This window comes from Balaenoptera borealis (genome assembly GCF_965194805.1).
Source record: "Balaenoptera borealis genome assembly, chromosome: 20".
NCBI classification, from domain to species: Eukaryota; Metazoa; Chordata; class Mammalia; order Artiodactyla; family Balaenopteridae; genus Balaenoptera; species Balaenoptera borealis.
This window is the reverse complement of record NC_138879.1, coordinates 40,358,294-40,373,343: the sequence shown is the minus strand read 5'-3', so window position 1 is coordinate 40,373,343 and position 15,050 is coordinate 40,358,294. Positions and strand designations below refer to the sequence as shown.

General features: G+C 49.1%; 1 protein-coding gene across 1 annotated transcript in view; it reads right to left on the bottom strand.

The window, feature by feature from the left end:
- Window positions 1-14,967, bottom strand: part of HEATR9 (HEAT repeat containing 9) — a 324,842-nt gene extending 309,875 nt beyond the window's left edge. Inside the window, exons 1-14 of the mRNA XM_082374013.1 lie at window positions 12,385-14,967; window positions 11,187-11,236; window positions 9,411-9,592; window positions 9,021-9,147; window positions 8,738-8,794; window positions 8,487-8,543; window positions 7,743-7,800; window positions 7,230-7,360; window positions 2,973-3,155; window positions 2,484-2,576; window positions 2,258-2,377; window positions 1,121-1,194; window positions 594-645; window positions 64-150 (exon numbers count right to left, since the gene is read on the bottom strand). Of these exons, the coding sequence (XP_082230139.1) occupies window positions 64-150; window positions 594-645; window positions 1,121-1,194; window positions 2,258-2,377; window positions 2,484-2,576; window positions 2,973-3,155; window positions 7,230-7,360; window positions 7,743-7,800; window positions 8,487-8,543; window positions 8,738-8,794; window positions 9,021-9,147; window positions 9,411-9,592; window positions 11,187-11,236; window positions 12,385-12,472 (1,359 nt within the window). The 5' untranslated portion in view covers window positions 12,473-14,967. The remainder of the gene's footprint in view (window positions 1-63; window positions 151-593; window positions 646-1,120; window positions 1,195-2,257; window positions 2,378-2,483; window positions 2,577-2,972; window positions 3,156-7,229; window positions 7,361-7,742; window positions 7,801-8,486; window positions 8,544-8,737; window positions 8,795-9,020; window positions 9,148-9,410; window positions 9,593-11,186; window positions 11,237-12,384) is intronic.
- Between the last annotated feature and the right edge of the window lie 83 nt (window positions 14,968-15,050).

Sequence of the window (15,050 nt, the reverse complement as noted above, 5' to 3'; positions counted from 1 at the left end):
GATAGGTGGGAGAGGCTTGGAGGAAGGGTTGAGAAGAGGAAGAGGTGGGTGGGGATGCCTTACACTTTTCTTCACAGACGGGCTCTTTTCCACATCCAGCATGTCTAGGACCAAGTGGAACACTTGTGGGCTGCGGATCCCCAGGACGCCCTGGCAGAGGCAGGATGAGGGCGCCTAAATAGCCGGCCCCAGGAAGATGCCCCGTCTACACTCTTCCATTCTAGTGCCCTTGTGATGACCCTGTGCCTGGAGAGGAGATAAGGCTTCCCAGCAGAGGTAGCACTTTCCTTGCCTTTTGGGGCCACTTCATTGGGTTCCGGTACAATTTTTTCACCAGAAGAGTCAAGATAGTTTCTACGTGTAATATCTAAGCAATGCCCCTCACACCCTTCTCCTGTCCCTTATCCCACCCACCTCCAATCCTGAAGAAAATCTTCTCCTGAACTCCTGATAGGGCTGGAATTCTAAGATAAAAAAGCAAGCAAACAACCTCCCCAAACTTTACAGCCCTTTCTTCCCTTCAGTAACTCTGCTGGACTGCCCGCTCCCCCTGCCATCAAAACATCTGGTCAGAGTAGCGGAGCTGGCCTTACCAAAGAGATGACTGCTTCCTGGCGTGCAGTGGCATTTGAGCTCATCAGTTGCCTGGAGAGGGGAGTGAGTGTGTTGTGGTCCAGTTAAGGGGAGGGGAGCAAGGCTGGCTGCTTCCTACAGTCCAGAGTGAGTCAGGCATAAGGCTGATGTGTGATGTTAATTTTATTAACTTCCCCTTCTTATTTCTTGGGTCAGGAAAGGGGCTGGGAGGGGAAGGGTAGGTACTACGGTTTTCCAGGGGGCACTAAATGACGATCAGGACTCGCATCTGTCCAGAACATTGCCTTTTACAAGTCCCTTTCATGTCCTCATCTTAATCGGAGCTTTATAGCAACCCTGACTGGTAGGTATTATCAGCCCCTTTTTACAGATGAAGAAAAGCCCAGAGGTCAAAGAGTGACTTGGCCAGGGGCACAGGCCAGTGCGAGCTGAGAATGGGCCGTGGGTTCTCAGCTCTCTCTGACCCTCTGTCCCCTTCTCACAGCCTCGGATTTGGCCCTGGCAGTTCCCAGCCCAAGCCACTCACGCCTCCACCAAGTTCATCATTGTGGGCTTCATCTTGAGCTCTTCCACAGTTTCAGCAACAGCCTGCCTCATAGCCTGAAGAGGGATTAAGGTGAGACAAGGATTCAGGGGTGTACCCTTAAGTGCTTCTCAAACCTTATTGAATGTTTACTTTGTGCTACATATATGATCCTTGCCTCGAGGAGCTCACGCTCTGGTGGGGAAAGCAGACAAGTGGAACAGTCAGTCACACTCCTGAACTAAGTGTAGGGGCAATAGGAGGGTCTCCTAGCTCAGTCTGGGTACCAGGAAGACTTCCTGGAGGAAGCGATGCCTCTGCTGAAACCTGAACATGGAGCATGAGTTAACCAGGTAGAGGGCTGGGGGCAGATTTCCTGGGCAAGAGGGAGAGCATGCACAGAAGCCTGGAGGCAAGGGAGAGCGCAGAGAGGTTAGGGAGCAGAAAACAGTTCAGTTTGGCTAGGTGACCAAACGGACTCTTCAGAGTGGGGCACTCTGAGTAATTACACTGGAACCACAGGTATAAATCAGGACGGGGTGTTCCTAAGCGCAGCTGGTGTGTGGCTCTGAGCGGGAGTGTAGTGGGGCTAGAGACGTAGGCAGGACTTGGGTGGTGAAGGGCAGTGTAAGCCCTTCTGAGGGCTTGGGGAGCGATTGAGAAGTTCTATGCAGAGGTGAGCCGCAATCTGATTCACAGTTTAGAAAAATGTCTTCAGCAGTTCTGTGGCTGGTTTTGTAGCAAGCTATAACAAAGATGAAAGCAAGGGAGCACAGAGGAAGGCAGGGTGATTCTGTTGTTGGTGATCTGGGAAAGCTTCCCATAGGAGGTGTTGTTTGGACTGGCTTGGAAGGGGCAATCGTATTTTAATAGGCAGAAGGAGAAAGGAGTTACTTACCAGTGGGACTGAAAGCATGCGGCAGTTTTCCACCTTGCAGAGGAGGGAGAGATGACTCAGGGCATTTTAAGCTGAGAGAACGGCCCGCATGAAGGCAAGGTGGCTTGAAAACAGGGGCTGCATTAGGGTGAATGTGATGCTTTGGGGGGCAGCGTGGTGAGAACCAAGACAGGGGGTTCTTTAGAGAAAGGTGGAGAGACAGGTTTGAGCTGCCTGGACTTGGGAGTTTTGGTCTCACTTACAAAGAAGGGTTCATTATACGTCTTCCTCCTGAGCAGGTCAAATGTGAGTCCTTCCAGGCCCTGTGCCTGGATCTGTTCCAGCCCAATGGTCTTGAGCATCTGGCTGGCTTCAAAACGGTGCTGAGGGCAGGGGTGGGGAAGACATGAAGGATAGACTCCCTTCCTCATCCCCCAGCCCTGTCCTAGTCCTGGAGAAGGAAGGGTACTAGGCAGCCCTAGAGCTTACCTCAAGGACACTGGAATAGCACAGCTGGTCTAGGATGGTCCTGATGACCGTGGCTGAGTGCACACCCATTATCTTGACCAGCATACTGAGTGCCTGTGGAGGTGGGCAGGGCGGGCTGGGGTATACCAGACCAAGAGGCATCTGGATGGCCAAGCAGGCTTGAGGGCTAGAACTTGTAGGGAATAGGTGGGGTCCTTTCGCCTCCCTCTTGGCCTCGTGAGTGAGAGCGTAAGTTCATGTGTGCACACACGTGCACATACATGCATGAACACCCATACACATTGAATGTACACAGACACGTGTACATTTAGCGTCCATACGACCCAGTACTCGTATGTATATACATACTGACGAAACACACAGAGGACCCTGTGGTGCTCCTTGCGGGAGCTTCTTTTCTCTGGGATGAGGATGACAGGGTCCACACCCCACCAGTCAGCACTGGTTCCCCAGTGCTCCCCAAGGAGCTCGTCCTCCTGCCCCTCGCACCTGCATCTGCTGGGTCTTTGGCCCTTGGTGCAGGCACTGCAGCAAGTACTCTCGGGCTGTGCTGCTACAGGGCCTCAGGAACCCCAAGCACAGGGCCGCCTCCACTGCTGCCTTGTTCCCTGACTTCTTTATCAGCATCTGCAGCACAGGCACCAGCTTCTCTCCATCCTCGACCTGAGTCCTCTGAGAGGGAGATGAGGGACACGGGTGGTGGGACTATGTCTTCGGCCAGGCTTTGTCAGGAAGGCAATTCATTACTGCTTCCAGACCATTCTCCCTCCTCCTTAAGGTGAATCTCACGTCATGAGATTATTTTACCCACTTCCCTTATTTTTGCTGTCATCTACTTGCTCCTAGGCCGCATCCTTTCATTTCTCTATGACTTTTCTTGTGGATGGATCAATGTTACTCTCTAACACTTCTGCCGTCTTAATTCTTGGCATTTGAAAAAATATACATGTCATTGATCCAAAGCCTCTCCTCCAATAACCTTGTCCTCTACTCTATGTCAGCCACTAATTCCCACAGAGAGACTTTATCATTACCCATTACTGCAACTTCTCGATGACCCCTCCCCACCATCTTTCTGCTTCTCCTCTGATGTCAACAATTGTTGGACTCCACAAAGACTAGCAATTCACTGAGCACTTTTTCACTGCTCCTCACTTTCTTCCCTCTTTACCCAGCTTCAGTTCCATGGTCCCGCTCACTCAACTCCTTTACCCCCTCTTGCTTCATTGTACTCAACTCTCCACCAACTCTGTGCCTGCACTTCCTGGCGGGAAACAAAGTTATGATGACTAATCTTGCTTGAAGCGTATGAACACAAACCTCGTGTAGACCCTTAATGCTGCCTAGTGATCGGACTGCTTTTCCCCGGGCAATTCTCTTTCCCACCCTTCTAATTCATTCTCTTTCCTCTGGAACCTCTAACACTTCTTCCTCTATTCTCTTAAGTTGATGACCTTGCTTCCTACTTTACTGAGCAAATAAAAGCAACTGGAAAAGAAGTTCCAGAGACACTTACCACCACTTCTATCCAACTGTCAACACCTGCACCCATATGTTCTTCCTTTCCACATGTTACAATGGACCATGCCCATCTATCTAAAGTCAGTCTCTCTTACTCATGTGTTCGAGCTCATCCCTTCTCATCTGCTCAAGAATATTGCTGCACAATTCTTCCCACCCTCTTCAAAATGATCATTTTCCTAACGACTGGATCATTATGCCTCAGCACTGAAACATGCTGTTATTTTTCCTTTTTCTAGTATTTACCCCTGCTACTGACTACAACTCTTTTCAGCAAAACTTGGAAAGTTGTCCATGCTTGCTGACTCTAACTTCTTTCCTCCCATCCTCTCTTAAAGCCACCCTATTCAGGCCTTCACTCCCACTTTCCCTCCAGAATGGTTCTTTTTAAAAAATATTTATTCATTTATTTATCTGGCTGCGCCGGGTCTTAGTTGTGGCATGCGGGATCTTCACTGTGGCATGTGGAATCTTTTTAGTTGCAGCGTGTGGGATCTTAGTTGTGACATGCGGGATCTTTAGTTGTGGCATGCGGAATCTTCAGTTGCAGCATGCAGGATCTTCAGTTGCAGCACATGGGATCTTCAGTTGCGGCATGTGGGATCTAGTTCCCTGACCAGGGATCGAACCCGGGCCCCTTGCATTGGGAGCACGGAGTCTTAGCCACTGGACCACCAGAGAAGTCCCCACAATGGTTCTTGTTAAGATAACCAATGATTCCCACATTGTTAAATCCATTGGATCGATTCTCAGTCCTTCTATTATTTGATATGGATTTATCTCCTTTCCTTGATATATGTTCTTCACTTGATTTTCAGAATGCCGCACTCTTGTTTGTCTTCCTACCTATTGGCCACTTCTCAGTATTTACTGGTTCTTCCTCTTATCTCTGACCGCTTAACGTTGGGGTGCCCCAAGGCTTGATTCTTGGTTCTTAGTGATCTCATCTAGGTGAATGACATTAAATGCTACTTATATGCTGACAACTCATAGATTTCTTCCTCTAGCTGTATATCTAACTGTTTACTTGCTGTCTCCCTTGGAGGTCCGGTAGACATCTGAAACATAACTTGTCCAAAATTGGGCTTTTGATATTATAGTACCTCCAAGCCTGTTCCACCTGCAGCTTTCTCCATGTTAGTTGGTAACAACTCCATCCTTTCAGCTTCGAGGCCAAAAACCTTGACCTCATCCTTGTTTCCTCACTGTCTTTTTTTAATTTTAATTTTAATTTAAAAAATTTTTGGCTGTGTTGGGTCATTGTTGCTGCGCATGGGCTTTCTCTAGTTGCGGTGCGCGGGGGCTACTCTTTGTTGTGGTGTGCGGGCTTCTTATTGTCGTGGCTTCTCTTGTTGTGGAGCACGGGCTCTAGGTGCGTGGGCTTCAGTAGTTGTGGCATGTGGGCTCAGTAGTTGTGGCTCGTGGGCTCTAGAGCGCAGGCTCAGTAGTTGTGGCTCACGGGCTTAGTTGCTCCACGGCATGTGGGATCTTCATGGACCAGGGCTCGAACCCGTGTCCCCTGCATTGGCAGGCGGATTCTCAACCACTGCGCCACCAGGGAAGTACCCCTCACTGTCTTTTTTTTTTTTTTTTTAATAAATTTATTTATTTATTTATATTTATTTTTGGCTGTGTTGGGTCTTCGTTTCTGTGCAAGGGCTTTCTCTAGTTGCGACGAGCGGGGGCCACTCTTCATCGCGGCGCGCGGGCCTCTCACTGTTGCGGCCTCTCCTGTTGCTGAGCACAGGCTCCAGATGCGCAGGCTCAGTAGTTGTGGCTCACGGGCTCAGTTGCTCTGCGGCATGTGGGATCTTCACGGACTAGGGCTCGAACCCGTGTCCCCTGCATTGGCAGGCGGATTCTCAACCACTGCGCCACCAGGGAAGTCCCCCTCACTGTGTTTTATAACTCACATTTAACCTGTCAGAGTTTTGCTTTAAAAATGTATCCAGAATTGAATAACTTCTTACCAACCACATTGCAACCACCATGGTCCAAGCCACCATCGTATCTCACCAGGATTGCTTCAGCAGCCCCTAACCGGTCTCTCTGCTCCCACTTTTGCCCCCCGCCCCTGCCCATCTTTTTTCAGCATAGCAGTAAGAGTGAACCTTTTGAAACATAAGTTAGATCATGTTACTGCTTTGCTCAAATACCTGTTCCACTCAGAGTAAAAGCTCAAGTACTTAAAAGTCATCCAGAAGGCCACATATGATCTAGTCTCCTTTAACGTCTTTGACCCAGCTTCATTTCCTCCTGGTTTCTCTGTTCCCACTCCACTTCCTTCACGTGGCCTCCTTGCTGTTCCTTGACCATGCCAAGTGTGCTCCTGCCTTAGGGCCTTTGCCTGGATTTGTCCTTCTTCCGGGATGCCTTCTCTCAGCTATCTGCAAGGCTCACCCCTCGCCTTCTTGTCTGTGCTCAGACGACAACTTCCAAATGAGGCCTTCCTTGTCCTCCATGTTTAAAAGTGCAACTCATCCCATCTCCACTCGGCATTCCTGATCACTCTCACCTTGCTACGTAATTTTTCCATTGCACTTGGCACCTCTAACATACTATATAATTAAATTTATTGGTTATTACATGTCTCCCCCCACTAGAATGTAAGCTCCACGAGAGCCAGGATGTCTGCCTGTTTGGTTTGCTGACATATCCCAAGGGCTTAGGATGGTGTCTCACACACGACAGCTGTTTAATATATGTTTGTTGAGTAAATGGATGAGTGATGAATTCTGTTTCACGTGGAGCAGTGATGGGGTCAAAGTAAGAGGACCCTAAGGGGGAAAAGTCTTGAGTAGTGTCAGCAGACTCTCTTGCTCCCTGTCCCCTTTTGGCTGAGGTCTTCCTTTAATAGGTTATTTTAAGGATGATAATAATGATGATGAGTTATCACTTAAAGAGCACAGGCGTTGAACTAGGTGCTTTACGTATATTATCTCATTTAATGTTCTCAACAATGCTATAAGATAACTACTCTATCCATTTTAGAGACGGACAAATGACACCTCTGAAAGCTGGCTTTTCAGAGGTTATATGACCAGTTAAGTGGCTCTGCCAGTGCTTCTGTCCAGGGAACCTATTCCACAGGAGACTCCACAAGGACAACGTCCTCCGCCATCAAAGCCAGGAGCTAGGTTACCTTCTCCCTGGCTTAACCCCGTGCCAACACCGTCAATTACCTTGTCTTACCTTGCCCCAGTGACTGACTCTCCTCCCAATCACCTGGTCTTTGGGGACAGCAGCCCAGGAGTTCAGAGACACCCGTAGCGCTGTCAGAGTATCCATCCTTTGCCCCTCATTTTGCCCCTTCAACTGCTTGATGAGAGCTTGGATCACATGCTTATTCAGGCAACCTGGACGGGGAGGATCCTCAGGTCAGGGCGGAGCCTCAGGGCTGCTCCTCTCTGCCGGAACCCATTTGACCCCTGTGCCTTCAAGACAGAAGTTCCAAGTTCTAGGTCACAGGGTTGCCCGTCCCCTCAAGACACCAGAGCGGCTGGCTGAGCATGACGGCCGTTCCCAGAGCCCGCTCTCTCCCTCCCTCCAATCTCCTCTCGCTTTTCACCCCGCCTTCCTCTCTCTGCCCAACAGTACATCAGACGATTCCCAGACCCTGCCAACGGCTAGGTGGCAGTGAGTGTACAGTCCAGTCCCTTCGGTCCTTCCCCAAAGGGCAGCGTGGGCTTCCTTCCGCACCACCCGCCTTCTCCCCGCCCAGGGAGAGGACGTACTCACCCAGGATGGCCAGGGTTTGACAGGCCTCACACTTCACTTTCTCTGGGCCAGTTTGGGCCTGATTTAAGAGGCGGTGGGTGGGAACATGCCATAAGGTGGTGGAATGTCAGAGCTTTCAGGATCATCTCAGCTTAACTTTTCATTTTACAAATGAGGAAACCGAGGCCTAGAGAGTGACCTGTTTACGCTCAAACACAGGGTACAGGCAGGATGGTACGATGGAAGGAACACGACTTGGGAGTAAGGCTTTTGTTCACATCCCTGTCTGGTATCTGGTAGCCACGTGGCCTCGGGCAAGTCACTTGGCCTCTCAGAGCTTTCATTTTCTCGTTAGAAAAATGCAGCTACTACTACCTATTCCTAATACTGGAAGATTTAAATGAGATTCTGTGTAAGAACACAGACCCCCCCTTATAAATTGGCATATAGGCACAGGCATTGACTTAGTTAAGGTAGAGAATGAACTCAGTCCCAGTTTTCTCCTGGCTTTTTAGTTGCTCGTCTTTCCTGTTAGACAAAGGGGATCTTCAGATTCCCCCTTCCCCATCCTTTTAGATCAAGCGGCCCTTTAAAGAAGCCAAGGGCATGAGATGGGGACATGCCACACAAGGCAGCTCTCTCCTCCCTGGATCTGACCCATAGTCCTTGAGCCCGGCGAGCCTTGTCAGTGCCCATGTGCCAATGCTCTACACACCTCAGGCTCTGTTTCCTCCTCTCCTGAACTCTGTGCAGCCCCAGACTCACCACCTGCCATAGTGCTTCCATGATGAACTTGTCTCTGACGCCCAGGCACCCCAGAGCCTGCAGGAACAGGGTTAGAGGAAAGGGAAGAGACCTTGGACACCACCGCCGGGAATTTCCATCCTCTGGACACGGCTGGAGTTTATTCTGGGAACATCACTCCACCCTTGCCCTCCACCTCAAGCATCTTTCTGCTCCCCAGCTCAGCCAACTCCTACCTGTAACCATGCCCCTCCACCCTTGCCACTTCTCACCTGTGCTGCATAGAGTTGCTCATCCTCTCTGGGAGATTTCAGGCTTTCTGTGAGTTCCTGCCCATCAAAGCGAGCCAGTGGAAGGGAAGAAAGGGATACATAGAGTTCTACAGCTATACTTTCAAACTGGAAGGAGCTCATCCAGTCCAATCCCCTTTCCTCCCCTCCCTCCGTTTTGCAGGCAGCAGGCAGGGACTGAGGGCGGAAGGATGGTGTGAGCCCCAGGTAAGGGCACCCACAGAAAGAGAGTCTCCCCATTCTCCCCCCAGCCGTGGTCCCTGACCTTTAATCTTTGCCACTTCAGGGGGTCCCCAGCAGGGTCTAAGGGCTTGGATTCCATCTGAGGCTTTACAATCAGCTTGCTCATTGGGAGATGGAGTTTTTGGATGAGGGTACCCTCTTTGAGGTACCTGTGTGAGAAATTGCACAGGTAGCCCTGGTCCCCTTGTTCCCTCCCTCCTTACTTCACTAACTCTTCTCTGCCTCTGGTCCTCAGCCCAGCTCAGAGGTGAGACCAGAGGAAGAAAGATGAGCCTCCTTCTACCCCAGGGTCTTCTCTGGGGTCTGGAGGCTGACTTGCACCACGCCCAGCCCCACTCCACCCCTTTCTTCTCTTTCCTTCCTTTCCTAGAAGATGTGGAGGGCGTGGAGAACAGGAAGGGGCCCAACACACCTAGGGCGATCTCTCATTTTCCACAGTATCTTCTGGGCCTCCCGTTCCTTTCGCTGATTATACAGGGCGTGCCAGTGCGTGTAGATCTCAGGCTGCTTGGAGTAGCAGTAAGGTACGGAGTTTGGCTTGCTCGGGTGCTGCCTCCAGCACTCCGGACTTGGGGGAAACTCTTCCTTTGGCATCTGGGGGTGTGAGTGGCAGAGCAGTCACAGGGGACATTGCTCAGCCAGGAAAAGGGCCAGGGTGAGAAGGGACTAGACGAGGGAAACAGCCCTTCAGCCTGTCATCTGAGCTGAAGTCACAGCCACCTCCGAACCCACTGTGTGACTCGGGCAAGTTACTTCACCCCACCAAGATCTCAGTCTTCTCATCTGCAAATTGGAGCTAATAATCCTTGTTCTGTACCCCTCCCAGGGTGGTTGTGAAGAACAAATGACATAAAGGTTGTGAAGCCGTTGCTGGTCTGCAAATTGATCTGAGTACAGTTGGCCCTCTGTATCCGCGGGTTCCACATCCACGGATTCAACCAACCACAGATTGAAAGTATTTGGAAAATAAAAATTCCAGGAAGTTCCAAAAAAACAAAACTTGAATTTGCCACGTACCCAGCAACTCTTTACATACCGTTTACGTTGTATTAGGTATTATAAGTAATCTAGGGAGGATGTGTGTAGGTTACATGCAAATACCACACCACTTTATACAAGAGACTTGAATATCCATGGATTTCGGTATCCACAGGAGTCCTGGAACCAATCCCCTGCGGATACCGAGGGACAACTGTACACAGTTTGGTTAGTTGAGCATCTCAGAGTACTTTGAAAAAGCCTTCCGGGCAAGGAGATGGAAAGGCAAGGGGCAAGGGAGATGTGGAGTAAAGAGTGGGGGGCGGAAATTCAGGCTACAGCTCCTTCATTCAGGCATTCAACAGATACTTAGTGAGCACCTACCATGTGCCAGGCACTAGGTGCTGGGGATACAATTATCACCCCTGCCCTCAGGGAACTTAATAGTTTTGTTGGAAAAGCAGCATTTCTTCAAATAATCTATCTCTTATACAATTGTGGAACTGTAGCTCTGGTTGCAGTGGAGGGTTTTGGATGGGTCAGGGGCTTTCTCGGAAGGTTTGGCTAGGATTCATTCCTGTCTCTTCTCAAGCCTTCCTGTCTCTACAACAGATCTCTGAGCAACAAGGAAGAGGGGCTTCAGCCAGTGGTTCCCAGTGTGGTGACTGAGAAGATCATCATAAGAGTTCTCGGGTGATTGTCATGACTTCAGAAAATGGGGCATTGACTCAGTATGAGTAAGGTTGTCAGATTTAGTAAAAACCAAGCAAATAAAAAACAGGATGTCCCGTTGAATTTTGATTCCAGGTAATGAAGGCAATATTTAGGACATATTCATACTAAAAAATATTCATTGTTTAGCTGAAATTTAGATTTAATCAGGCATCCCATTTTATCTGGCAACTCTAATGAGGAAGATCCCTGTGTTAATAAAAATGACTCATTATTAAGCCCTGCCTGCATAGCCTAAGCCTTACAGATATTATCTCATAGCAACCTGATAAAGGGAGATGGGCAGGGGCTGGCTTGTGACAGAGGATACTCCTGAGGCTCAGGGAGGGAAAGTGACTTGTCCAAGGTCACACGTAGTTAGTGGCAGCCCCAGGGGTGAGTGTCAGGGTTCTGTGAACTAGCCTTAATGGGAAAGGATAGTCTGCTGCCCATCCTACTTCAACAAAGCTCCCAGGGTGGCAGAAGTTCGGGGTCTTACCTGGTGGCAGGACAAGGGCAGGAGAACAGGAGCTGTGGCTCTTCTGAGTTCTGTGGTACAAATGAGATGGCAATGACAAGGGTGGATTGAAGAGTCATCATTCCAGTCTTTCATTTATTTAGCATTAGCATTTAATGAACGCTGTATCAGGCACTGGGAGGTAAATAAGGCATTGTTCCTGTCGTTAAGGGACTCATACTTTTCTGGTATCTTGGTCTGTGGAACAGTAAGATTGCCATAGCCTGGGAGCTTCTCAGAAATGCAGAGTCCCAGGCTCCACCCTAGACCCACTGAGTCAGGATCTTCATTTGAGCAGGATTCCTATGCACGTTGAAATTGGAGAAACACTGGTCTAGCAGAGTGGTTCTCAACCCTGGCTGGGTATTAGAATTATTTGAGGGAATTTTTAACATGCCTCAGTCCTACATCAGAGTAATTGACTCAGATTCTCTGAGGAAGGGGCCCAGGCATTTTAGAAAGCTCCCCCGAGGATTCTAATGTGCAGATAATGGTGAAAACCACTGGTCTCATTCAGTGGCTCTCAAACTTGCGTGTGCATTAGAAAGAACTGGAGAGCTTGTTAAAACACAGATTTCCTTATCCCCAGATGAAGACTCATCCCCAGAGTGTTGATTCAGTAAATCTGGGGTGTGGTCTGAGAATTTGCTTTTCTGACAAGGTACTGATGCTGCTGGTCCTGGGAACATACTTTGGGAACCACTGGTCTAGCCGGTGAGACAGAACTGTTTACTGGTGATTAACAGAGGGAAACAAATGTGAAGATGGATAAAGGCACAGGTGGTCCAGATGAGGGGTCCCTAACCTGGTTGGGAGGAGCAGGAAGGGTTTCCCAGAGGAGATTATACACAAGCTGAGTCTTCAGAGCAAGTAGGAGGTAGCCAGACAGATGAGGGGGAGGAGCAGAGGGCACGAGGAATACCTTCAAACCTTGGAGTTGTAAGAATGGGGTGCAGATGAGGGGGCAGAAGCTGGGGAGACACAGAGACATCCCACCTTAGAGGGCGCTGGAGACTTACCTTGAGGGCTGTGGGGAGCCTTGAAAGTATCCAAGGGTCTGCCCTGCCTCTTCCCATGGATCTGCTGACATCACCCAGACCCCTGCCTGGGAGTGGGTGCCAGGGAGCTTTCCTTTTCAGGTCCCTGTCCCTGACTCCACTCCTGTCCATTTCAGCCTCACCTTTGGTCCTTTCTGGATATTCCAGCCATGGGCACTTGAACATCGACCTGTTGATGTCAGAGATGTTGACTGATTTTTCGTAGGCCATCCTCTCCTCCTGGGGGAAGCAGAGAGCACCTGGGTTGGGGAGGGCACTACAGGGACTACTCCCTTGTGGGAGCAGGGTCACAGCTCAGGGAGACCTGTCCTCTGTGGCACAAGAGGGGCTAGTGAGGTGTCTGGGCTTCTGGAGGTAGAAGCCTCCAAGTGCTGGGCAACCAGATCGCCTAGGTAAATAGAACACTCCGGTTCCATTCTGGAGTCCCAGCCTTGGCATCTACTTGCCGGTGGATTGAGCTAGTCACTTTCTCTCTGGGAGCTTCACTTTCCTCATCTGAAAAGTGGGAAAGCCATGCTTGTCTGGCTAGGTAGAGGGGCAGTGGTGAGGCATAAATTCAAAAAGGAAGTCGAAGTGTTTAGCGAACTTCAAACTCACGTAGCCCACGTTAGAAGCAGGGATTGTCCTTAGGATTAGTCATCAGGAAAATGGCAAAAAAAATGGGAAAGCCCTATTCATACACACGCCTTCCTCCTTGGCAGCAAGAGACGGAACTCTTTTTTTTCCTTTTGGTCACCGAGCACATTTATTTTATTTCATTTTAGAAAAAAAAATCTGAGTTTTAAAAAATACGTGGGGATTTCCCTGGCGGTCCAGTGGTTAAGACTCCGCACTTCCCCTGCAGGGGGCCTGGGTTCAATCCCTGGTTGGGGAACTAAGATCCCACATGCCGCCCACATGCTGTGAGGCGCTGCCAAAACTCAAAAAAATAAAAATAAAAGAAACTCTGGAATTATTAAAAAAAAAAAATATATATATAAGAACAGCAATAATAAAAAAATGCAAATGTGGATAGTCACATATATTGACACTGAAAAGTAGAAATGCCATCGCTTTACAGATTTTATCTCAGAGTCTATCAGCTGTACATCAACTTCCGTTGCCACCAAGAGCTGACTGTCGTAGCGTCCTCGTGCTCGCTGAGCCACTGCTTCTGTTGAAGGTTTCACGTCATTTGTACCACACAGAATTCCTTTCACTGCTTGCAGTGATTGCTACGCTACAACCCCGACACCTAGCATAGCGCCTGGCACACAGCAGGCAGCTCGCCGAGGCGAGAAAACGCAGGCCACCGGGTCCTCCGACTGGACCGTCGCTTCCAGTAAACTGACGTGCTGCACTGAGAAAGACAGCGTCACCATGTGGTTTTCCTGCCGAGAATGTTCAACCTGAATCTAAGTATGAGGAAACAGTAGACAAACCCACCTTAGGAAATATTCTACAAAAATCCCATCTGAACTCCTGAAGAAAATATCAATATATCTTAAGGACACAGAAAGTCTGTTAAAGGACACTAAAAAGACCCGACAGCTAAATTCAATATGTGCCTGTCATTGGAGCCTGGATTTTAAAAAATAGCTATAGAGGACATAATTGGGACAGTTGTGGGGATTTGATCATGGACTCTATGTTAGAAAATAATATCGTGTCAGTGTTAAATGCTACTCATTCTGTGGCTACGCAGAATGTCCTTGTTATTAGGAGATACACACAAAAACTGTTGGGGGGAAGTGATATCACATCTGCAACTTTCATTTCAGAAAAAAATGTACATACCAACCATCTGTATAATATACGTGTGTGTGTATATACACACACATGTATATGCACATAGATAAAGCAAATGTGGTTAAATGTTAATGTTTGAATCTAGATGAAGGGTATGTGGGTATATTCTTGTAAATTTCACTAGGTTTGAAATTTTGCAGATTAAAGATGGAAAAAAAAAAGCAGCAGCTTTGGCATTGGACCTTGGACCTGGTGCGTCTAAATGTTAATTGTACCACCTTCCACCCCACCTCCCCGGTTTTTTTGGTTTGTTTGTTTGGTTTTTGTTTTTGTTTTGCTTTGGGGCTTTGGGCAAGTTATTTCCATCTCTTGCCAAGGGTTTTCCCCCACTGTAAACAGGGTTAATAATATTCCCTGCCCCAAAGGGTTATGAAGATGAAGGATGGTGAATGTAGGGAGCTGACAATGCCCGGTGCAGAGTGATCGCGCAGTTAACGCCGGCTCTAATTATGCGGATATATTTGCTAAGACAGGTTCACAGGAAGGAACACATCGATGGGAAAGTTGGAATACTCCCACCTGAAAAGTGCTGGTGCCGTGGTAGAAAACCACAAAATCCCTCCTTCTCTTTATTTGAAAGAACTGAGGTGTTTTGGGAGTGCCCTGAAATCCCATTCCTGGGGCACGAGTGGTGTGTCAAAGAAACCCACTGCCGGTAAGGGGTAGGGTGGGCTAGGGTGGAAGCCAGCAGAGTAGGCGGAAGGGCCGACCATGGTCTGAGGAAGCAGGGAGGTGTGTGGTGGGAAGTGAGAGAAACTCTTGGGGCCTCGGGGCTGGGAGGTAGTGACTGTTGTCTCCCTTCAGAGTGGATGAGCCACTGGTCCCTTTACCTGTTCTGTCCTGCCCAGGCCCCTTCTCAGAGAGCCTGTGCCCCCGGGCCTGCTCACTGCATAGGGCCACAGCCCCCAAATCCAGGGTGGACACCAGATGTGACCAGCCCTGGATCCAGTGCTTAATGCTCACGAGGAAGGGGGGTTCCCGACAGGAAGTCAAACCAGGA